Source organism: Netta rufina (assembly GCF_964035555.1).
Source record: "Netta rufina genome assembly, chromosome: 8".
NCBI classification, from domain to species: Eukaryota; Metazoa; Chordata; class Aves; order Anseriformes; family Anatidae; genus Netta; species Netta rufina.
The window spans coordinates 23,045,577-23,069,241 of record NC_140131.1 but is presented as its reverse complement, the minus strand read 5'-3'; the positions used below and the strand labels follow the sequence as shown (position 1 = coordinate 23,069,241).

Below are 23,665 nucleotides of genomic sequence, written 5' to 3'. Positions count from 1 at the left end.
GCAAGGCAAAGCAAATGCCTGGGCTTGTTAGTTCAATTTGTCAAAGTATTTATTGAAATATCGGAGTGACTCGTGTAAGCGAGCAGAACGGTGAGCTGTGATGGACACCGCTCGGGACCTGTTCCGGAGCTCTGTAAGATTTTTTAATGCTGCATACAAGCAATAAAAACAAGCGGTTCACAACAACCGTAACCCATTCAGCACCCACAACCTCTCATCAGCACTAGGAGCTCCCGTCGAAGCCAGCCTTATCAGGTTAAAGTGGAGATGTTCTGCAGGAATGAGTGCAGATGGAGGTAAATGAGGCATGAACACGTGGATGGATGCGAGGCGGCATTAAGGCTCGCCGCTGGGAGAGGTTACCTAGGAGCACACCCAGCACGAAGACAGAGTTATCCACCTGTGAGCAGGACACACCACCAGACTGCTCATGGAGCACCAAGCCCCCAGCCAGCCCCGGCTCAGCTCGCTGAAAACGCTCCCTTCTCAGCCCTTCACCTGATGCAACCAGCTAATGCTCCGTGACGGCGATGCTCAGAGCAAAGAGGTATCAGCATCGCCTTGTGACCACTCCTCCTGTTTACGGATGAGTCAAGGAGCATCCTGAAAGCAGATACACACACTCAAGCTGTCCGAAACCACTTCTGTCACATCAGGGCCATCGGTGGGATGAGATAGGAGCAAGCTGTTGTGTACCACAACATATTTTGACCATCAGGACGGGATGTTTCCTTCCTTTCATACTTCCTTGACTCAAAGGATCGCACCCAAGCTCTGATTTTTACCATATGACCACAGCCATTACCACATGCAGCAAGCTTTTTTTTTTAGCCTAGTGCTACCTCCTCACGTCTTACAAGTAGCAGAACAACGCCTCCCATCTTAAGATTTTAGAACCAGCCTGCAAGAAGTCTCCCAGGGCTGTGGTTTGGCACGACAGCCAGCACCAAGGTAGTCAAACCCACACCTCTGAAGACACCACATTTCCCTACAGAGAACAATAAAAGGGTTTGGGGGGCTCTGGCATGTGACCCTGGCTGCCAGACAGCCAGTGTGGATTTGCTACCACTCTCTGGGTGTTTATTTTGAGCCTTCAGTGCCCCTGCTGTGAAGCAAAGGTCAGCTCATCAGCTCACAGCAAGCACCTCGAAACCGGCTGAAGGGAAATGAGAACTGAGGGGAGTGTGTGCTACGCAGAGATTTTACTAAGATTTTACTAAGAGACCTTGGTACGCTGCATACGTGAGAATTCTGACCCTGTGCGTATGCTCACAAACAGACAAATTACTGCGTCATTTCTCTGCTTTCACACTTAAATCAGCAAGAACACTGCATGTTGAGACACGGTCCCCAGGGACCGATGCTCGGCAGGGTCTGTATTTGCTGATGTGCCACCTCAAACACAGATCAGCTTCTACTCGCAGCAGCTCCTCTTGCAAGGCTGTTGGAGAGTGTGAATTCACTCACAGGAGGGAAGCCTAAAGTTCCTCATACAATAGGTTGGAAAATCTGGTGATAATATGGGAAGCAGGACAGCCCCGGAGACTGGCAGCAGGAGCAGCAGCAGTCTGCTAGCAGAGGACAGCAAACAGAGAAACAAAAGCTAGAGATGGAGCCTGCGTTCACTGCTGTGCTGCTCGGGAGGCCAGAACGGTGTGAGATCAGATGAACTGCTGAAGTTTCCTGAGCTTGGCGAATTGTGCACTCTAAGCTACACCAAACTCTGCCTTTAAACTGGAACAAGCCTTCCGTGTTGTCCTGACATCAATAAATCTATTTCATCTTACCTCTGAACAGATGCTGGCTCTTTGTATCGCTGTGATTCGCTCCCCCACACACAAATCCTGGCAGCACGGGGGCACAGGAACTGCAACGGAGTCCGATATGCCTGCAGCTTTCAGACACCGGGCTTTGTAATGCCCCATAAGGAGCACGGGATCACAAATGCATCTCGTTTGATGGATCCAGGGAGGATGGGGAGATGCAAAGTTTCTCCACACGGCGGGGAAGGTAGGGGAGAATTACCCAAACACGCCTTTGAACAACGTGCTGGAGAGCTGCAGCACGTAAGACTGGATATTCCTGATGCTTCAAACATCAATAAAACTTTTATCTGCTGCTTCCTTTGTTGAACCCCAGCTTTTACATACAACGCAGCGAGAGCTAAGCAAAACCTCAGCTACGTACCCTGTTCTTGGGGCTGCAGCCATCGCATCTCCTTGGGATTTACCTTGCTCTGGGTAATTCCTCTCTGCACTCAGCGTAAAAGTCACGAGCGGTCAAAACGTTCCCAGAGCTTCAGAGAAATCAAAGCCAAGCGTTTTCAACAAAATCCTCTTTTTGCTGCCACGTTCTGATCGCTTGGCTACTGGAACTGCAAACCTGTTCAGAGAGATGCCTTCACAATGAAGTGTCATTCAGAAATGTGTTTGCAGCTGTGCATATTTCCCCTCGGTCAGACAATCGGGAATTATACCTCAGCGCGTCCTTGTAGGAAAGAGGTGGGCTGTCAGGGGGACGGGGAGAGGGGGGAGAAAAAGAAAGGAATTTCTATCAAACAAAAGAGCTCCAAGAAACCGATACAACTTTGCTGGGAGCTATTCCCAGCCCACTCAACATTTTTGATTGTATGCAGGCATACCAGAGCTCCAACAAGGGGCATTTTTCCCAGCTCAAATGTGAACCATCAGCAAATCCGGCCCCCACCAGAGAAAGAAACACGACAACCTAGTGGAAGCAAAGAAAAGGGGGGTGAAAGCATCCCACGGTTGGACTAACTCAAGAGTTTCTTCCGAGAGCCAGCCACAGAGGCAGCCTCACACACCTCTAGTCCCAGCTAAGCACAGCAGGACTCCAGCCTGGTTGTTCACCTTAAGGACAGGGCAGAGCCATTTCCACCCCACTTAGAGGCACACAAGATAACAACGTATTTTTCCCTGCCTCCTGAGAAGCCCTGCGAAGAGCTGTGTGCCTTCATGAGCATCCTCCAGAGGGTTTCCCAGTGCCCGTACCTTTAGGGTACGATCCTGGAACAAGGAAACACTTGAATCAACACCGCTGACTTATCACGGACTTGTTTTTTTTTTATGGACAACCAGCAGGACTTGCCATTTACACGTCAGAAAAACACGAGTGTGTTGATCGAAAGCCAGGCTGAGGAAATTCATCTCTGAAATCCCCTCTCCCCGGAGACAGCTCCACGTGCTCGCTTGAGCTAAATGCTCGCCAGGCTTCTCGCCCTCAAGCACATCCCCCTGGGCCAAGGGTAAAAACCACCAGAATGTCGTCCCAGGGAGCAGATTTATGCTCGGGAAGAAAAAAGTCCTCTGCTCTGCTTTGGTATCTGCGAGCAACTGCAGATCTCGGTCTCACTGGGACCACGCACAAGCAGGCGGAGCTCATCCAAGCACCTGGAGATGCTCAAAGCCTATCCATGAAGCAAGGACAAAGCCTGCTTGGTTGCTCCACTCCTTTAAGCAAAAAAAAAAAAAAAAAAAAAAAGCAGAATCCTGGCAGAAAGAAGATCCAGCTCCTGCCAGCCTGAAAGAGAAATCGGAGCACCTGAAATTGTGGCGCGCTCTCAGGTGCGGCCCAGGGAAGAGGTGGAAGAGCAAATACCAGAGAGTTCAGCCCCCAGCAAGCCACCAGCGACATGAAATATATATGATCCACTTCTTGCAGTTCTCAGCTTTCTTTGCAAATCCTTCATTTTAAGGCACCGGGTGCAACTTGAGAGGGAAAGCAGCAGATCAGCTTTCTGGCAGGCAGCAAGCACGCGGAGATATTTTCAGGGAAGGGGACATTTTGGGACATTTTGGAACAATCCTGCTGGCAGTGAAAGCCGCCCAGCTGGGAGGAAAAGACCAGGGAGGAGGGCTGCAGGGCGGCCCCAGGAAAGCCACAGCAGACCGTTTAAAGTGTACATCAGAAGGGTGGAAAGAGCTTTGGGAGAATGGGATAGATGCAGAAGCTGGTGGCAAATGATGCTCCAACACCAGCTTTCTTTGAAGAAGGAAGCTCTTCCTGCTGTAGTTCATCTATTTAGGCTGAACAGAGATTCACACACCAGGAAAGGACTACGTACAGGACAGGCAACTCCTGGGACAACAAAAAACCCTACAAAACCTCAGCAGTACCAGGGAGCATGGCTTCCCCCAGCAGCCAGCAGATGCAGTTGAGCGGGGCCGCTCCAGCCTTTAGACGCAGCCACGGCAGATGACCTAGTAAGGGCTTTTTCAGCCACATTTTCTATTCCCATCACTTCTCCCCACCCCGAGAGGTCACGCAGATGAAAACATCAACTTAACTAATGCCAGATGGGAGAGAAGTTAAGCCATATGAATCTCTGCTCATTATAAAATTACCCTCGTTCCTCGCAGAAACGTGGAAACGCTTACACTCACCGGCTGGCTATTTTGGACATAAACAGCAAACATTTCTGGGCTGTTTATAGCGTAAAGAAATTAAGTGCACATGGGTTTGACCATCTCTCCCAACACCACATGGCACACTCATGAAAAAAACAAGCCTGATTTTGAAGCTCTGCCAGGACCCCAACCTCCCCCAGGAGCCCAAAAATCAGGCTTATCAACTCGGTTATACATTTACTGGGTAAAAACTTAAGTGCAATTAATCTTGTCTTATTATTATTTCCTGCAGAACTCAATAGCTGTAATTTAATCTCCCTTCAGTGAGCCCCAAGATGTCAGCAAGGCAAGCAGAACTGAAATGTTCAAGTCCATTTTACTCCTGAATTAGATCAGTGAGGCCGAGGAGAGCTTCAGCACTGAACAAAGCACTTTTAGGGCAGGACACCCAGCCCTACGAGCGTCTGAGAGAGGGCTCTGCAGGGACAGAGCTGCTGGGGCTTTGCTGTGACAAGCAGAGGATGGGAAGCTGCTTTATTTCTGCCACTCACCGCGCAGATGGAATAGGGAAGGGGAAGGAGCCCTGCTGCTGGGTCCCCATGGCCTGGAAACAAACCCCAGCATTGCTCTGCTGGGAACCCCAAGGTCCCCGTCCCCGTTACAAACCACCAAGCTGAGCCGGTGGAGGCTGCAGTGAAATCAGGACAGACGTGACGAGGTGGGAAAGGCTCTGCACGCGTATCTGGTGAGCTGGAAAGCCTGTCAGGAGATTGGAGCCCATGCCACGGGCACCCTTTTTCAGAGCAGCCCCTCCAGAGAGGCTCAGATTGAGCTCTGGCACAGCCCGCAGCTGGAGCGCGCTCTCCCCGAGGAAACTCAAGACTAACTGACCTCAAACGATCCTGCTATATTTGTAAAAACGTGTGCGAGGAGACGTCCTCCAACAGCCCTAGGACTTTGATGGGCTTAGGAAAGACAGAGAGCATCTCGACAAGGCTCCTGCCACAACAGGGTTCAGGACCGCGCCGCCAGCAAGCCAGGAGAAAGGAACCAGCCTCTCCAGTGTGGAAAACACAGCTCTGCTTTTAAAAAGAAGGACCTAAACCCATAATCCTATACCCAAACGCATCCAGAGAGATTGCATCCCTTCCAGCTGGTCCAGGAGGACCGCATCAGCTATTCACACGCTGACATTTCGAGCTGGGACAGACCTCCCCGCAGGCTCACTCCGCTGGTTGCAGGACGCGCTGCGAAAACGCTCAATGGGCAGCAAGCTCTCTGCAGCAGAAACACGGCCGAGCTCCTCCTCAGCTGACCCTCGGACGCTGCCAGGCCAGCTACAAAACCTGGTGGTGCTCTGGCTGGAACAGCCGCGTGCTGCAGGGAGGGGAAAACTGCCTGGAAATAGCCTCAGAGATCCCAGCCACGCAACCACAGCTACCGGGACCACACCGCTGCGCGCAGGGGCAGCCCCGTGCACCTAGCTGGGTGTTCCTGCTTCTCACCCACGCCACCTGCTAGGCTGTTTTTGTGGTGTTTTTGTGTGTTTTTTGTTTTTTTTTTTTTTTTTTGCTGTGCTGGGATGCAGCAGATGGGCTGAGCGCCGCGTGTTTTTCTTTCCAGCGGCAGCCGTGTGCCCGCGCACGCTCCTCTCGTGGCACCGCCTGGCAAGCAGCTGCACGGCGAGGGAATCGCCCTGGCGCACGATCCCACGAGAGCTGCTCTGTGGCGAGGCACTGCCAAGCCACCACCTCACCGCGTTAACGAGCACCCAGCGGGGCCGACGTGCTCCCAAAGGCACGGACACCGCCAGCTCCGCGCTGCTGACGTGCCCCAACCCTTGTTCCCTCTGACTTGAAGCTGCATGTCACCAGCCTGTCACGACAACACGGTCACAGAATCGGGGTGTGCAGTTTGGGATTGCTCACGGATGGGATGGAGCAGCCCTGAGTCTCTGTTGGGGCTCCGGAGCTGGGGTGCGCCCGGTGCCAGCGCGCTCCCCGGGCTGTGCGCTCAGCAGAAAGGGGATACGGGCTGCTATCGGCTATATATAGATAAGGCTTCCTAAGAATCTCTTGACAGGGCTTATTCTCTGCTCTATATCTAGATCTGGCCGCCTGCCTGCTGGGAAACACACATCAGACGGCGTGTGTGCGAGCTGTGGCCATGAACGAGAGCGAGCCCTGCACTTTCCCGTGCAGCACCCCTAAAGCACAGGCCAGGACACAGAATGAGCTCTAGGGTTTTCCCCATCTCCACTCACAGCCCTCAGAGTGTTTCCCTGCAGAGGCAAAGATGCCTTTAGCAATCTCCCTCCTGCACAAGAGATTTCCAGGCAGGGGCACCTCCGAGCCCTCGCGCTGCAGCAATTTTGTAGAGAAATAAAAAGAGGAGGGAAAGACTTCTGAACTGTCAAGCCTAACAGAGCAAAGGGATCCGATGGAAAGAGACAGAATCTTTCTCCGGAGGAATTTCAACAGCAGAAGAAAGCATCTTGCTGAGCAGCGAGCACATGCCTGCCCTCACCCTGTGCACAGGCACACACTTGATCCCCCTCCTGCACAGCCTCGCACCCTCAAACCCTCACCTCTCGGCAGCAACACGAGCTTAAAAACTCTGTCCTGGCTCACCAGGGCTGCTCCTTTTTGGGACAGAGGCAGCTGCCCAGAAGGACCTGCAGGTTTTGGTTAAGCATCAGTACTTCCTCGCCCCTACGCTGTTTTGCTTACCTTCTACAAGCTCCAGAGCACCTGAGTGCCCAAAAAGCGAATCAGCCACGGAGGGGAGTCAGATTTTACAGCCACCACACCACCCCGAGCCCAGCAAACCTCGCCGGACACCAGCTGATTTTTACTTTTAACACACTCTTTAAAAATTACACAGCTCCAACCAGCCCTGTTTTTGGAGAATCCCTCCTTCAGGGCTCCTGCGTGCCCGCTTCATCGTTTTAAACAAACGGGCAGTGAAAGGACCCACCGTCTCCTCATGAAGCTGGCCGCGCGCCCTGCCAGCCTCCGCCTCGCCGCGCAGGGCTCTAATCCCATTAAACCTCGCCAGGAGAGGAGCTTCCCGCTCCCACGTTCCATTAGGCGTGTAAAGCCTCTTATCACCCGCACGTCGGGAGCCCTTTGGGCGAGACCTGCCTCTGGGAGAGGTGGCAGAGCCCATCTTCCTCCTGCTTTCCTGTGGAAACGGAGCTCCTGGAGGGCTCCCTCTCCCCCTCTCCAGCCAGGCAATGGAAAGGGAAGGGCTAACGGAGGGCCTGGCAACACGGAGCCCGCTGGCAGCCGGCCACCAATTCCATAGGAAATACCCTCCCTAGAAGGTCACCAGAGCGGTGGCAAAGTTTGGCCCGAAAGAATTGGGAAGAGCTGCCAAGCCGTGACGCAAACGGAGGCGGCGAGCAGCCCGGCTTCCTGCGCGAGGCCGGCACGCCGAGAGGCCGAGGGCTGCGAGGAGCACAGCAGCCTCCTGCCACGGCCCCCTTCTTGCTGTCCTCTTCTTTTTTCTGGCAGAGAAGCGGGATGTTTTGGTGCCGGTTGATTAATCTCTCATGCAAATCACTTCGCTGCTAATTTGATGCGGACGCGAGCTCGCCACGGAAATCATCTGTGGGCTCGGAGCTGGCGAGAGGAGCAGCAGCAGCAGCACAGTGCCCTCCTGCCAGGGACCTGACCAGGGATCCGACCCCAGGGCTGCCAGAGAAGGGGGACAGCCACCAGGGAGCCCAAGAGGAAGGTTCCTTGGGCACCTCCCAGCTGAAAGCCCCCTTCCAGAGCACCCCCGCCTTCTGCTCCCCAAAAAATCCCACCCAGAGACCTTTCGCCTGCAGCTTTCAAACTTTCCCAGACCCGCTCCTCATGCACGAGCTCAACCTTAGCTCAGCTAAAAGAAGACTCAAAATAGGTCTGATGGGAACTTTGACAACCCATTCAGCCCCTAAATGTGTTTTTTTCTCCGCTCAACACACGAAGCCAACAACTGCCGTGATAGGATTGAGGCTGGGAGCACGCGGGGATCACTTGGTACCTCCCAAAGGAGCGTGATTTTGGGCTGCTTCTTTTCCATGGAGGCTTCTTTTCCTCCTAAAACAGGACCTAGGGGCTCCAAGAGGAGAGGGGCCGTGCCTTACCCCAAGCATTTCGCTTCCACTGCTCATTTCTGGCTGCTTTTCCTCGCGCATCTCAGATGTTTCGCATCGCCTTAGCCAGCAATCTGTGTTGAAGCCTATCTGGCGCGCTCATTTGTATTCAGTTTCCTTCAGTGGTAACACACTATTCAAGCAAAATCAAAACAAAGCCTCCAAATAAGCGCTTGCGAGACGTACCTAGTCATCTGAGTAATTAGACACCCTCCTGCTTCCAAATGCACCAAAACCCACAGGAGGGTGCCAGCAGCTCCCACCACGGCACCCCGATCGCCCGCGGCGGCACCCAGGGGTGAAGGAGCTGGAGGAGGCACAGCGAGAGGGGCAGAGCCGTGAGCAAACCCATGGATCTGCTCAGCTGCTGCGAACCCACAGCCTCAATCGTTTTCCGTTGCCCCAGGGACGTCAGCAGCAGGGCCAGCACGGAGCTGCGAGGCCATCCTGCAGCACCGAGCAGCAACATCCAGCCCGGGGGATGGCTGCACGTGGGCTCTGCTCACGTTTCCTCACCCCGCAGGCAAGCTACGGGGGCAAGGTGGCAATGAAACACTCAGGCAGCGCCCAAGCAGTGATCTCCAGCGTGGTTTTTTTCCAAAATTTCCAATTTTTCTTTCCTCTCCTCGTATTTCCACGGGGCGTCAGGTCGCACTCACCCTGCCTGCAGTTCACTCCGCTCCACAGTCCAACCCTTAATGTGAACTTTCTTAGTTATATGGGAATTAAGGCAGTAACCTAAAGCAAACCCTGTCCCGAATGGGAGCACTGACCCTCACCACCTCCTGTTCCAGCAGACCCTGCTGCCAAAAAAAAAAAAATATCTTTCTTCCCAAGCCTATTTTCTTCCTCTGAACAGCCTCCGCGTGCCGCTGCCTCCTCCTGAGGCTCCCTCAAGACGCGACGGTACCGTGGTCCTGCCATCCTCACCCACAGCTTCAGCAAGAGCACTTTGGGACAAAAAAGAAGAAAAAAAAAAAGAAAAAAAAAAAAACACAATAATTCATGCTTTTCAACATAAGGAAACTGAGCGGAAGGGTTAGATTCTCTCAGCTGAGCATCACTCTTCGTTTTTGTAGGTACAGGGAGAACTTTCTGTAAGGTAACCCTCCAGGAAGGAAAACAGCTCAAGCACAGAGGTAAGAAAAGGGAGAGGAAGGTAAGAGAAGGGAATAAAAGGAAGGCACCGCTCCCTCCCGGCCTCGAGCAGTTACACCCAGCGAGCAGGGCAGCCTGAGTCACGTTTCGGGGATGACTAAAGGAAAGTGCTCGCATTTCCGAGGCAGCCCCGTCAGGAACCCCAGGAGCTATACGTGCTGAAGAAAGACATCAAAAGTCATTTCTGCGAGCGGCAGAAGAGCAAGGGAGACCAGCACACCGCTGCGGCTTCCTTACGCTCAGACACAAACTCTGCAGAGGCATCAAGGCAGCCTTCCAGTTTTCATCTAACCTCCCCAAACCGAGCAGATTTTGGTGAACCAGGTGCCGAGGAGCGGTGCTTCCCTGGAAAAGGACCTGGGAAGGTCCGTTTTTTTTGTCCTTAATCCAAAAAAATTAAGGAAAGGGGAAGGAAACAGCAGGAACCTGGGGGGAGCTCGCAACCGGTGAAATCCCACACGAGAGCCAGGCTGACATGCCGAGGCCCGCTGGCCCCCACATCCTCTTTTCACGTCCCAGATGTCTGCACAAACATCAATTCTGAATATTGTTTCCCCTGCAGGACTGTTTTCATCCCCATCCCTCTCACTTTAACCCCAAAAAACGTTAAAACAGCTTTGTGTAGCAGAGAAACGATTACACTGGGAACTCGAAACGCCGAGGTGGCAGCACAACTCGGGGAGCGCAGCCCGAAAGCCTCTCTCACGGCGACGTTTTGGGAAGCCTGCACCGAAACGCACCGCCTGCACCTAGCGTGGCACCGCAGGAGGCGGCGTGAAACAGCTGCAAACGGCAGAATTTCGGGGCCAGGCCTCGCACCCAGCTCCTGCGACAGCATTCGGACATGGCACAGCTCTCACAGTGCGGGCAGGAGCTGCAGCCCCGGCTGCTTCTGCCTTCAGCTCGGGGCAGCCAAACCCTCTGGGCACTTCGGGGACATCGCGGCCCCGTAGCACAGCCCGCTTAGAGGGACAGGCACTGGGACCCGCTGCCACACGGAGCAGCCCCCGTTCTCACGCCGCGTTTCGGGGTCATCCCCCGAGCTGCAGAGCGAGCACGCCGGGTCGGGAGCTCGCTTTGAGATCTGCAGGTATCAGCAGAAATGGAGATGTGGGACCCAAAGTCCTTGACGGTGACGGGCGCTCGTCGGGGGGGGGGTTATTTTACATCAGGGACCGCTGTTATGAGGTTAGGGGGATGGAAACCCCGCTACCTTGCTGCCCCATGGGCGAGAAGGGTTTCAAAGCAGCCTTACAACAAGGGGTCTGTGCCCTCTGCACACCACAACACGGATTCGTGCTGGAGCCTGGCACCCCAAAAAAAAACCCAAAAGCTCCCCAGCTGCTCCCACCCCGTCCTATAGGGGCACAGACCCCAAATCCCCCCTGCAGGACCTGCAACTATAGGGGCTGGCTGCAAACCCCAAGGTTTTTCAGACCCGCTGCAGGGCTCGCTCACCCCAAAATGCAGGATTTAGGGTTTTTTCCCCCCAAATTTAGGGTTTTTTACCCAAAACCCCCCCTCCGGTCAGGGCAGGGCTGCAGGGTGCGGGTGGCGCAGGACATAGCGGGATGGGGCGGGTGGGGAGCTCCCGGGCTGCTGGGGGGGGGTTAACCCAGCGGGAAAATGGGGTGAAAAACGGGGAAATAGGGCAAAAGCAACGGGAACGGAACGGGGACGGCACGGGAACGGCACCGGTAACGGGCACCGGGAGGGGAAGGGAGGGGAAATGAAGGGAAGGGAGAGGGAAAGGGGAAAGGGAAAGGGAAAAGGGGAAGGGATGGGGATGGGGAAGGGGGAAGGGAGGGGACCGGGCACCGCTACGGCCCCCGGGACCCCAGAACGGGGGCCGGGAGGGGCGGTGGCGGCGGGGCGGGGCTGGGCTCCCCCGGTGCCGTTACCTGGGGACGCAGCTGGGGCTGGAGCCGTCGATCTCCCAGGTGGCGAACAGGTTCATGGGCACCGGGCGGCCCAGCGCCCCCGCGCCCCCCGGCAGGCTGAGGCGGCCCCGCTCCGCCGCCGCCGCCATGGCCGCGAGCACCGGCACCGCGCCGCCCGCCCCGCCCCGCCCCCGGCGTCACGTGGGAGGGGCGTGGCCTCTGGGGGAGTGGGCGTGGTCTCGCTGCTGGTGGGCGGGGCCTCGCTGCGCCTAACGCCACGCCTGTGTTCGGTGAGACCACGCCCACTCGCTGAGACCACGCCCATACGGTGAGGCCACGCCCATATCTCACAGGCCACGCCCACCGCACCGAGGCCACGCCCGCCCGCCGCCGCCACCGCCCCGGCTGCGCCCAAACCGGAAGTCGCCTCTCTCTCCCCCAGCGGAAGTCGCCGCGGCACCTTCCGGCCAGCTCAGTGCCGGCGGCGGCACCGGAGGAGGAGGAGGTAGTGCCCGGGCGCTGCGCGGCGCTGCCCCGCCCCGCCGCGATGGTGCTGCTCACCATGATCGCCCGCGTGGCCGACGGGCTGCCGCTGGCCGCCTCCATGCAGGAGGACGAGCAGGTGGGGCTCAGACAACGGGCAGGGCCCGCTGGGGTCCCGGGGCCGGGCGGGCGGTGCTGCCTGTGCAGGGGGGGGTAGGCCGGTGTTAGGCTGGGCCGGGGGGCGCCCCTCAGCCGCGGCCCTCAGCCTGTGCCTCCTCCCTCCTTCCCTCCGCAGTCCGGCCGCGACCTGCAGCAGTACCAGAGCCAGGCGAAGCAGCTGTTCCGCAGGCTGAACGAGCAGTCGCCCACCAGGTGCACGCTGGAGGCGGGAGCCATGGCTTTCCAGTGAGTACCGGGGGTGCCGAGGGGCAGCCCGCTGCCGCTTCTCTGTGTGTGGCTTTCAGCCCGTTTCGTAGCTCTGCCTTTGCTGAACATAGCATGGGTTCTCCTCCCTTTAAGCGTTCTCTATTAGCTTGGGCCCTGTCTGCCTTCATTGGGTCCTCTCTACCTTCCGCCCTTCCTACCTTCAGTGTTTTCTCTCTACCTTTTGTCTTCTCTTGTTAAAAAGATGCTCCACACCTTCCCCTTCTCTTTCAGTAAGTCTTTGGTAAAAGCAGGTTGGCATTATCACTGTGAACCCCTTCTGCACAGGACTCTGCTCTCCATAAGAGCATACCTCGTAATGCGTCCCCTTCCTGGGCCAAGGCACACAGGGCATCCCTGATTTATTTCTTCATTATATTTGCCAAACGTGTTTTTCACACCTGCTACGTTTGTCAAATGTGTTGCATGTAATTAATCTCCTTAACTATTGGAAAACTCTCAGCTTAAAAGCTCTTTTGGCTTTCTGCAGTAGCACATCAATGAAGTAACTCAAATATAAAGTAAGGAAAGCCTGCAGAGAATGTGGGTCAGGCACCCTTGGTCCTCAATGAATAGCAATGGGACAGGGAAGGAAAGTAGGAGGAAGAATTGACAGCCCGTGAAAGGCAGCAGAACAGGCTTGTGTTTGAGAAGAGGAAATGCTTCTTTATGTGACCTGTAATTAGCAGAATAACTGTGGGAGAATTGATTCGAACCCAAGGTCTTGTCAAGTCTCAGAGTTAAGCTACCAGCAGGAATCCGTCTGTTAGAGAAGGAAGCCTCAGTGAGGCTGGGTGCTGTGTGGGGTGGCCAAGGCAGAGCTGTGCCAAGCATTGCTGCATGGCAGTGGGGTTGTTCTCTGTCCCCAGACCCCGGTGGCTGGGTAGATGGCCTCCGAATCCAAGACATCTGGCTTTAGTTCTGCCCTCCTGTACTGAGGGCCCTTTAGTGCCTCTCCTGTCCGACCCTTTTCTGAAGTGTTCAGGGATTCGGCAACGTGAGGAGACGAGGAGATTTTGGGGAGAGCTGTCTTCAGCAGAAGCCACGTGGTCCCCAGGGCAACTTTTCTTGTGGTTGGCTAACGTACAACGACTGCTGCAAGATTGTTTGGTTTGGCTTTTCCCTTGGCTCTGCTTGGCTCAGACAGGGAGCTGTCGTGGTCTGATTGGAGAGGGTGGCACTGATTGGGGTTGTCTGCCTGCTCTTATCTGCTGTAGGGTTTGGGTGCTGTTCTCAGGGTTAACTGGGGAGTGCTGCTCTGCGTCTTCCTCCTAGAAATTAAAACTTGATAGAACTAAAAAAAAAAAAGTTTCTAAGAGTTCCTGTGGCACAAAAGTGCTGCTTCTTTTCAGCTGGGCTGTTAAGGCAGTGCAGAGAAGAATGTGATCAGATCAGAACATCTCCTGTGGTAGCGGTGCAGGAAGGGGAGGAAACAGAGGGGTTTGAGATGCTGAAATAATGCTGAGGGCTGTGCTGTGAGTGAGCACAGCGCGTCTTGTGTTCTGCCAGGTCAGAGCTCCGACTGCTGAGGGCAGCACAGGCCAGGGCTGAGCCGTTTGTGGTGCGAGAGGAGCGTGGCCGAGCTTGCTGAGGTGGCAGTGGACGTTTTTAGCTTCATCACCTCGGAGAAGAGCCTGGTCGTGGTGAAGTGTAAAGCTCACAGAACGACTGCTGAAGTGATGGCTGTAAACATAAGGCGCAGGCTTCAGCTCCCAAAGCTGTGTCACCCTCCCAGCCGCAGCTCCTGGAGGAACACCTGGTGCAGGAACACCCACGTAGCTGCTGTGCTGCGGGTTGCGAGGTGACCTTTGCCTCATTAATGGCCTAAGGCTCCTACCTGTCATGTCGAAAGCAACCCTTGGTCATTGCCACTGATAGCAGGTTGAAGGATAAAGCTGCTCTCTCAAAATCATCCAAAACGAGGAGACGAACCTGCTGGCTGTGCTCGGGTACAGAGGTTAGAACTGGCTGACTGCAAACATTGGCCCCAGCCGAGCAGACTGCGTGCTTAGGTGCTGGCTAAAGCTCAGAAGGTGTAAAATTCAGAGAGATGGCTGTGCGGGAGCGCTGCTCTGCTCGAGGGCTGAGCCTGGCAAAACTCTGCCTCTGGGGCAGAATGAGGTGTGCTGGCTTACCCTGGTGCTGAGGGATGGACTTCAGATCCAAGGTATCACCTCGGGGAAAAGCAACGGGAGATACTGGGTACTCGGAGCCAGAAGCAAGTTGAGTGAGGTGCATTTGAAGGGTTTGGAGTGTCTGGAAGCACAGCGGGGACCAAGTTGTTCTATAAGCTCGATGCAACTATTAATACAGTTTTTAAGCTACTTATTTAATGACAGTGCCCTCACGAGTAGGTTAATTCTCTAATATGCCATTAAGCTCTGCGCTAACGAGACCGCTACGTAATGGCCTTGTACAGCAAGTCAGAGGAAGGTAACATACAAGTAACGTTTAAATTCCATCTTGAATAAAATAGCTCAAATTTTCAGTGTATCCAGGGCTGTCTGCCAGCTCCACTGCCTTGGCTCTGGTAGAAATGTTGCTGCCTCTTCTTGTATTGGCCAGCTGAGGAGGGAAGTGGAGGAAGGATCACTCAGCAGCAGGCAATTGCAGTGAAACCCAAAGAACATCAGGGATCTTGGGGCTGATGCCATCCAATCCCTTACTTCGGTAGGGTTTTTAGCTGACTCAGAAGGAAACACCCCTCCCTGTTCCCTGTGCTGAGCCTTTGCATGTGTGCTGGGGAAGCCAGCAGGGCCCCTCTAGCCCCAATGTTTTATTCAGCTGCCTTTGAGGTGCTCGTGGACAGCAACGCCCCACCGACAGGTGAGTGCCAGGGAGAAAGGGGGCACCCAGAGCCCCAAAAGGGCAGGTGGGAGCTGGGCTCCCTGTCAGAGGGTTGAGACCAAGTTCCTGTGCGTGCCTGAGCCTCGTGGCAGGGCTTTTTGTTCGTGGGCCTCAGGAACTTGGCTGTGTGGTGCTGTTTTAGAGCTCTGCTTGGCCACCTTCCCCTCTGCTCTGCTGGCAAACTCTCTTGTGCTTCCCTTCTTCCAGCTGCAGCAGCATCCTCCCTTTTTGTTCTGAAGTTATTACTCTTGTTACGGGTGTTTTGTTTTGATGATACTCAGGCCAATTTTTGAAGGTGAAGGACAGAAGCTGATGTGTCCAGGTGCAGGTTATAAAAAGTGATGCCGGAGAGGATGGACCCAAAACCACTTGCTTAATTCTGTCTGCGCTTCTCCTAGCTACATCATCGAGAAAGGGGTTTGTTACCTGGTCCTGTGCGAGTCGGCGTTCCCGAAGAAGCTGGCCTTTGCCTACCTGGAAGATTTGCATTCAGAGTTCGATGAGCAGCACGGCAAGAAGGTGCCGACGGTCTCCAGGCCCTACTCCTTCATTGAATTTGGTGAGTTCTCTCTCCAGGGGGCTAGTTAGGAAACTTTTTTTTCAGGAGGCAGCAGCTGCAGGATGCTCACCAGTTTGGCCGGTGGAATTGGCAGTTTGGCCTCTTTTTAGCGCTAAAGAAGCGGGTGTTTTGAGTGAGGAATGCTTGTGAACAGAGAAATAGTAGGAAAATGGTAAATGCCCTTTGCTTCAGATTTCTCTAAGGCTTTTGGCTCGTCTCCAGCGCATGTTTGCAAGCAGTCTGTTGGCTGCCTGAGCACTGCTCCCACTCCCTTGGCAGCTGGGCTGCTCTCCGTTCCGTGTTTTCTCCACGTTGCATCTCCAGGAGGTGGTGTGGAGCTACTGAGGTGCAGTAAGGCTTTCTGATACAGCGCCCTGGGTGAGAGGGAGTGGGATGAGAGTGCGAGGAAAACCAGTATCCACTGGTGTGCTGGGAAGGGAGGGAGAACTCCTGGTGGCTGCATTGAGGTCTTGTTTTCCTGCTGGTGTTCCTTCCATTTACAGTGAGAGGTGCATTAACCCCAAGTTGGATGGTTCCACCCCCATGCCCTTTTGTGTCTGCGTTTGAGGGTGTGTTTCTGGGAACACAATTCACCAGAAACCCTGGGGGGTTTCACAGAACACCCCTGTTCCATCAGACCATTGACTGGAAGTGGTGGTGGGTCCTTCAGCTGAAGATGTAGGCTAAAGAAGGGGCAGCCCAGCTTCTCTTGCAGGGCAATCAGGTGCTTTTGGGGAGATCGGAGCTTCCCTCTGACGGCCCTCTCTCGTTCCAGACACCTACATCCAGAAAACCAAGAAGCTCTACATCGACAGCCGGGCGAGGAGGAACCTGGGCTCCATCAACACAGAGCTGCAGGACGTGCAGAGGATTATGGTGGCCAACATTGAGGAAGTCTTACAGCGAGGAGAGGCACTTTCAGGTACCGTCTGGCTGCTCTTCGGTGTGTGGTTCCTCGTCCCCTCGGCCAGCTGGGTGGGGAGCGCATACCAGAGGGAAAGGTGTCCTAATTCCTGGGGAGAGCAACGGGCTTTGGGTTCTCCGTTTGGGTATGGTGCTGCTTCTGGGTGAGAATAGTGTGTCCCTGCCTCAGGTGGCTCTCATCCCAACAGGACAAGCACCAGAGCACTGCAGACAGGCACAAGGCGTGCTGCTGTGTGGTGTCTCAGCTGCTCCAGAGCCACTTGCTCAGTTAACCCAACGTTTGGGGGTCACCTGGTTGGGTTAATCTGCCCTTTCTCTGCCCTTTCCCTCCGACAGCTCTCGATTCCAAGGCCAACAACCTGTCCAGCTTGTCCAAGAAGTACCGCCAGGACGCCAAGTACCTGAACATGCGTTCCACCTACGCCAAGCTCGCGGCCGTGGCTGTGTTTTTCATCATGCTGATCGTCTACGTCAGGTTCTGGTGGCTGTGACTTCCTGTCGGCACCAAGAGGGAAAGCCGGTAGCCTGGCAGATGTGTGTGTGTGCGGGACACCGGTCACGGGGGATGTGCATTAGAATCCACGCAGGACCATCACCTTGATGCGAGTGGCCTGAAAATGTTAGGTGGCACCTGAGTACCACACTTGTTAGCGAATCCGAACCGTAGGTGTAAAGGCTTGTTGTCTGCAGGCTTTTCCTCCGAGGCAATTTGCACTAGGGTGCTGTCGCCGCTGACCTCCCGAGGCTCTGCACCCCTCTGCGGGGCGAGCTCTGGGGGCAGTCAGTCGGTGCAGTTTAGCATAATCAACCTTCGGCGTCCTCCTCTTGAGTAGCTCTAGTGGGAACTGGACTCTAATGAACATTCCTTGTGTTGGCAATGGTTGCTTTTTTAGAATCTGGGTCTGTGTGGTTTTTTTTTGGGGTGGTTTTCTTTCTTTTTTTAAGACGACTCCCCTGTTTGAAGGCAAATACTGCTCTGTACATATTACAGTAGCTTTCACCTCTGTCAAGCTAGCTGTTGTTGAGTTTTCTGTCTCTGACGTACTTTCAATTGCTTTAGGAACAATTGGGTGGTAAATAATGCCTTAAACACATTCTGTCTAGCACTAGGAGAGGCAGTGAAATATTACCGATTCCTACAAAATTAGACTGCAGGTTTTGTGTCCACTTTCCCTCTCCTGGCAGCTGTGTATGACGGTATGTTTCCATGTGATTAAAAACAGGGTGTGTAGCTCAAGTGCTGTTGAAGCGGGCACAGTGCAAGCGATGTCAGCATTGTCTGTTTGTTTTTTCCCTTCTATCTGCAGATTCACTGCATTGTTTCCTTCCTCCTTACTACACTTTCCTTCCAAAACGTGTCAGAACTGCCAGCATTTCGGCTCTGGAATGCTCGTTTTCTTTCTCCCTCTTCCACCCAAAGCAGCCAAAAAAGCAAAACTCTGAATGTTGTGAAGAAAAGGCAGTGTTTCCTTAAAGAAGGCTTGAACTTTACATGAAGGATTCGAGAGGATAACTGTAAAACAGTGGAATCCTTTGGAAATGCCACCTTTTTTTCCTCTGGTCACCCTCTCCCTACCTCACTTGGGAAGTTGAAACTATAGGTGAATTAAAACACGTTGTGGGGCAATAGTGTATCACTTCTTCTTTCTCATGGGCCAATCTCTCTAGTTCCAGTGTAATGTGATTATTTTTTATTGTTGGTCTGGCTGTGCTAGGAGTACGATTTTATCTGTCAGCCTTTTTTTCCTTTCACCTAAAAAACAGCAGAACCCCACAGGTCTTTCCCCTCTTCTCTGCACTCGAGTGTCTATAACGTGGTAGGAAGCAGGCACTGTCACAATAAAGTTTCAGGGTTCCCCAGCACCTTTTAAAAGCACATTGTGGTGTAGTTCTGGGTGTGTAAACGTGATCTGGAAGCGTTTCCTGCCCCAGGTAGGGATTGGGGGGCTGTTGTCCTGCCTGGGAGCACTGTGGGGCTGGCAGGGACGCAGTTAGCACTCATCCATCAATCCCCCTAGCCACTCTGACCTGCCACGTAGGCTGAAATCATCTGTTTGCTGCATGATGCCAAGTCTTATGTTGTAGATTGCTTTACGATTACCGTTTTTAATCCTGACACGGGGTGTCCCTTCCGGGTGGCTGTCCCAGCGCTGTGGCTGTGTGATGGAGGTGGGCAGACACCGACCGTACCCCGATTGTTGTGACCAGGGGGTGATGCTCCTGCAGCGACCAGCGGCTCCCCGAGCAGCTGCCCGCTGCAGCCCCACTGTCAGCTGCGAAATAAATGCTTCTGAAAAGTCCCTTGGCAGCGTGTCTCGTGTTTTTATCATCCCTGAGAATGCTCTTTTTCCTCCTGGGGGCACAAGGGGGTGAAGATGACCCCGTAGTTAACCCGCAGCTCCGTGGCGCTGTGCCCTGCAGCCTGAGCTGTCGGTGCCAGCGCAGGGCTGGAGCTGCAGCCTGCAGATGGCAGTGCCTGCACGGAGCTGGTGCACGGCGCAGGGCCCCTCCAGCTCTGACAGGGCTCTTTCTGAGGGTGCTCTAACTTGTTGCATTGCCCTGGCCTCACCGGGGGCACGCAGCATTGCTGGCCTGAGTTATTTCTCCAAAAAAAATCTGTTTTGGGGTTTGCTTGCTGCTTCCAGGAGTGTGAAGCTCATGGTGTGTGGCAGGGAAGGACTGGAACTGGTGTGGGGACAACAGCACCCATCAGCCCTGCAAATTCTGTCCCCTGCCTCCTCCTGTGCCCCTGCGGGTGTCACATACGAGCCAGCTGTGTCTGGCACAGACCATGGAGCATCTTTACCATCGCCGCTCCCAGACAGCAGCGGTTTGGGCGCTGCAGGGTTTTGGTTTCCGTGTTTATTCGGGCACCAGCTGCTTCCCCTGCCTTCAACCCGCTCCTCGCACTTGCAACCCCCTTTTTCAGACAGGTTCTGAGAAAAAACAACACACATTTGGCCTCTTTCTGGGGTCATGGGGGTGTTTGGCCTCAGATGGTTTCTGGCAGCTGCTCTGCCCTGACCAAATGTCCCGGTGGCACCCAGGGCTTGGGTTCAGCCCTTGCCGAGCCGGGTCCTTGTCCTCCCTCCCTTGGGGGTCTGTTTGGCACCCTGGGCTCTGTCTCTGTGGGGCTGGTGGAGGATACCCTGCAGAGCGGGGCTAGTGGGCTCGGGGGGTGCCCACCCCTCTCCAGCCTGTCCCCACTTTTTCCCCAGCTCAGGTGCAGTTGGGGTCCCCTGTGGGACACGGGGTACCCCGGGGTTTGCCGTGCACGCAGCACCGAGCCCCACAGCGGCTGCCCCCATCTGACTGTGGCCATGCCTGAGCAAGCAAACCCACTGGAGGGGATAAATTAGATCATATTAATTAGATCAGTTAGGTCGGGGGGGGGTCCTGGTGAGCTCCGTGGCTCCGAGGACGGCACCGGGACCCACGCCACGGGGGTTTCTCTGCCGTGCCGGCTGCCGGGAGAAGCCCAGCGTGATTTTGAATCATGGCTCGTAAAAACCCCTTGCGGCTGAGCCCTGGCGCTCTGCTCAGAGATGATAAACCCATTTCCTGTGTCATTTTTTTTTTTTTTCCCCTTCCCCAAGTCGAGATGCTGTTAGCTCTGCCTCCCACCAGAGCCCTCCCCGGGGGCTGCCCGCTGCCCCAGCACGCTGCAGCCCCTGGCACACCACCCGTGCTTGCAGGGATTGGGGCTCCCCGGAGCGTGCCCTCCCTGCCACCTACCACCCCGGCCCCCGAAAATGGAAGTAGACACAGGATTTGCATAAAAGAGCAGAACTAAATGTGCTCGCTTGGTGACCTCTGCTGCGGGACCTGTGCATGGGCAGTGGAGCCCGAGGGAGCTTGGGGAGCGTGCGGCTCCCAGAGCCGAGGGACAAACCCCCACGGGTGTCCTGTCCCCACGCCTTCTGCTGCCTTAGGGGCTGTTTGGGAAGGGGCTGTCTGCTCTGGGTGCTGCTCCAGCTGCTCCTGGTAACCACAAATAAGTGAATTCTTGCTCCATCACATGCGCGGGGGCTGAGAAGGTCCCAGGGGTTTAGCGGCCACCCCGTACGTCACCAACTTTGGTAAAAGCAGCGCAAGCAGAGCCCCGCTGGGACAGGATCCCGCCGGCACGCTGGTTATAAATATTCCTGGGGCTCCTGGAGCGGGTGAGTGCCGCTGCCCGGGAGCCAGACGGCCGAAATTCCCCACGCGATTAACTGAAGGGCGGCGCACAAACAGCTCGGGGCGCGCGGTGCATTCCTGCGGGGCGCGGGGCTCCCTCCGCCCGCTGCGTGCAGGAATGAATGCCTTTCCTCCCCTCTTTTTTTTAAAAAAAATCCTAGCAGGTAAGGTAATCAGCGCCAAGGCCAAGTCATGTGAGGTTTAACGGTTAACAGACGAGCCGCAGGACGAGCTATTTGCGGTGCGAGGGCGAGGATGCCAGCCCCCAGGATTGTGTCGGAGGCGCTCTCCCTCCTGGTTTTCTTCACCCTCTTGGTTGCTGACGTCTTGTAATTGAGCAAGGACCCAGCCTTCGTTTTCACGGGGTTCCAGATCTGTTTGCAAAAGGGGAAGCTTGGCTGCATAACTCAAGACCCCCAAAAGAGGGGCAGGTAAAAATAAGGGAACTTTTATACAGGCAGGCATCTGGGTGTGTGCTGAGCTGAGGTTTGAATGCCTGAACCACCAACAATGTCCCAGAAAGGTTAGTGCAAGAAAACGCAATTTATTTTGAAGGAAACAATGAGTTCCTGCAAAGCTGGTGAAACCAGCGATCCCTACAAGGTACAGACCGGAGGAAAAGCAAAGTGCCTCTCACTGGGCAACCAAAAAGCACCTCGGGCTCAAGCAGATATTGCACGCTGTGGGGAGAGATGAGGTGAGCATGACGGTGCTGGCACAGGTTTCCACACGGCAGCGTGCCCCCAGTTTCAGAGTTATGAGCCAGCTGGTTTCGGGGGGCAGGAGGTGCCTTGCAGCGGGTGCAGGGACCCTGGGCTGTGGGTTCTCCTCTGCCAGCAGCTCCCTGGAGGCTGCACCATGTCCCCAGTACCATGTCCCCAGCAGAAGTCCTTGCCCCCAAGCCAGAAAGCCCAGGCTGGGGCAGGACACATTCTCCCTGTTTCGGGGAGAGGTCTGGGGATCACGCTGAGCCAGGACCTGCCCCACAGCCCCCCTGGTGGCCCAGCACCCTCGCCCCAGGATGGCAGCAGAAATCATTTTGGAGCGAGCCTTGCAACACACCCAGCTGCAAAGGCAGGGGCTGGGGCTCGCTGCCGGCTTGATCTCCCTGCCTTTGTCAGCCAAAGTGGCAGGATTTCCCTAATTGCCACCGCCGTTTAAATAGAGACACTGCGGATCTGCCTCTGTTCAGCTCTGCTAATCCCTCGGCTGGCACCGCTTGCCTCGCCACAGCTTTCCGAGCTGCCCGCCACCCGCAGGGACCCTGCCCTCCTCCTCCCGTCCCCAGCACCCAGCGAGGTGTTACTGGTGTTCTCCAGGTGGGAAACTGGGAGCCAAATGGCACGCCAGTAAGGCTGGGTGTCTGCAGCCTGCAGGCGAAGCGCGGGCTACTTCTGCTGGTGGGTTTCCCTGCGTGATGAATCTTTATTTGCATACGGTGTTCTTAATGGGGCTGTAACGGGGTGTGTAAGGTGAGGCAATGCTGAAGCATATTTTTAACTCCTGTGCAAACAGCTCGGTGCCTAATGAGGCAGACCCACAGCCCTCTGCGACAAGGAACTGCTTGAGGAGCTTTGCCTTGGGCACCTGCCTGCGTGCCCTCTGCTCGGCCTCTGCATCCTCCTCCAGGACTTGGCTGGGGCTCCTGGGAGAGGTGGGAGAAACCAGGCAAGTCCTGGGGCAGGCAGGAGCGACACGAAGCTTTCCCTGACCTGTGTGGCTTCCCTCCATGGCCATGTGTTTCAGGTGGAGCTGTCTGCCTGCCTGGCTGTGCTGGCGTGGTTGCAGATGCTGGCCCAGCTCGGAGAAGCAGCTCGCCACCAGGCCAAGCCAAATGCAGCTGTGGGAGCGCTGCCCGTTTCAAGGTCTGGGATAATGAGTAATGCTCCGTGCTGGGGGGAGCTGGAAATTGCAGCCTTTGGTGAAATACCAGAATTCCTCCCGAATTAGCTACGTTAGGGAGAGCGAATCCAAGCCCTCCCTGTTCTGCTTACATTCCTGCCTTGCTTTCCTCTCCTCCCGACTGGGTTTAGTGACCATTTTCTCTCAAGTGCTACTTGCTGCCATCCATATTTACATGCAGTAAGTAAGTTTGTACTCCCTAGTTTCATCTCAAACACCAGGCCTCTATTTTGGGACGCCGTCTCCCACCCCACACCCTGCAGACGCAGCCGAGCCCCAGGCCCGGCCTTCACCCCGCCATGTGGGGTGCTCAGGGGACCAGATGTGCCCGGAGCACCGCCACAGGCAGCGCTCACAGCTGCAAGGCACTGCTGTGTGAGGCAGTGGGAGAGGTTTCATCCAGGCTGCCCAAAAAAAAAAATCACTGGGCTCCTTCCACAGTGGTAACAATCCGGCTCTGTGCCTGGGAGGAGCCGTGGAGCCCCAGTGAATTAAAGGGGGAAAACACTGGGCTTTATTCATTGCCCCCCTCTCTCCCCTGAGCTCGGCACAATCCTCCCTTCGCAGGAGACGCAGGCCAGCATGCCATGTCAGCACATAACACAAAGAGCTCTCAGTCCGCGAGGAGCTGGAATCGCAGCAGAAGGATTTTTAACGCTTTAAATGATGGTTCAGGGCTGGAAGGGATGTTGGGGTTGAACCCAGGCACTCCCTACAGCACCAGCACGTGCTTCACAACCCTGCTACCTTCCCCAAGCCTCCTGCAGGGGAATTTGTGTCTCCTCCTGCGTCCTGTCGCCCT

General features: G+C 55.2%; 2 protein-coding genes across 7 annotated transcripts in view; one reads left to right on the top strand and one right to left on the bottom strand.

Moving 5' to 3' along the window:
- The window catches only part of PACS2 (phosphofurin acidic cluster sorting protein 2), a 69,186-nt gene extending 57,485 nt beyond the window's left edge, over positions 1 to 11,701 (bottom strand). For all 6 annotated transcript variants that reach the window (XM_084291073.1, XM_084291075.1, XM_084291074.1 and 3 more), the window contains exon 1: positions 11,568 to 11,701. In XM_084291073.1, the coding sequence (XP_084147199.1) occupies positions 11,568 to 11,695 (128 nt within the window). In that variant the 5' untranslated portion in view covers positions 11,696 to 11,701. The remainder of the gene's footprint in view (positions 1 to 11,567) is intronic.
- A 310-nt stretch (positions 11,702 to 12,011) lies between these two features.
- On the top strand, positions 12,012 to 19,082 carry SEC22B (SEC22 homolog B, vesicle trafficking protein). Its single transcript, XM_084290968.1, has 5 exons — positions 12,012 to 12,168; positions 12,325 to 12,434; positions 15,698 to 15,858; positions 16,634 to 16,780; positions 17,119 to 19,082. The coding sequence occupies exons 1-5, from the start codon at positions 12,094 to 12,096 to the stop codon at positions 17,271 to 17,273; spliced, it is 648 nt and encodes a 215-aa protein (XP_084147094.1). The 5' UTR covers positions 12,012 to 12,093; the 3' UTR covers positions 17,274 to 19,082.
- Positions 19,083 to 23,665: the final 4,583 nt, after the last annotated feature.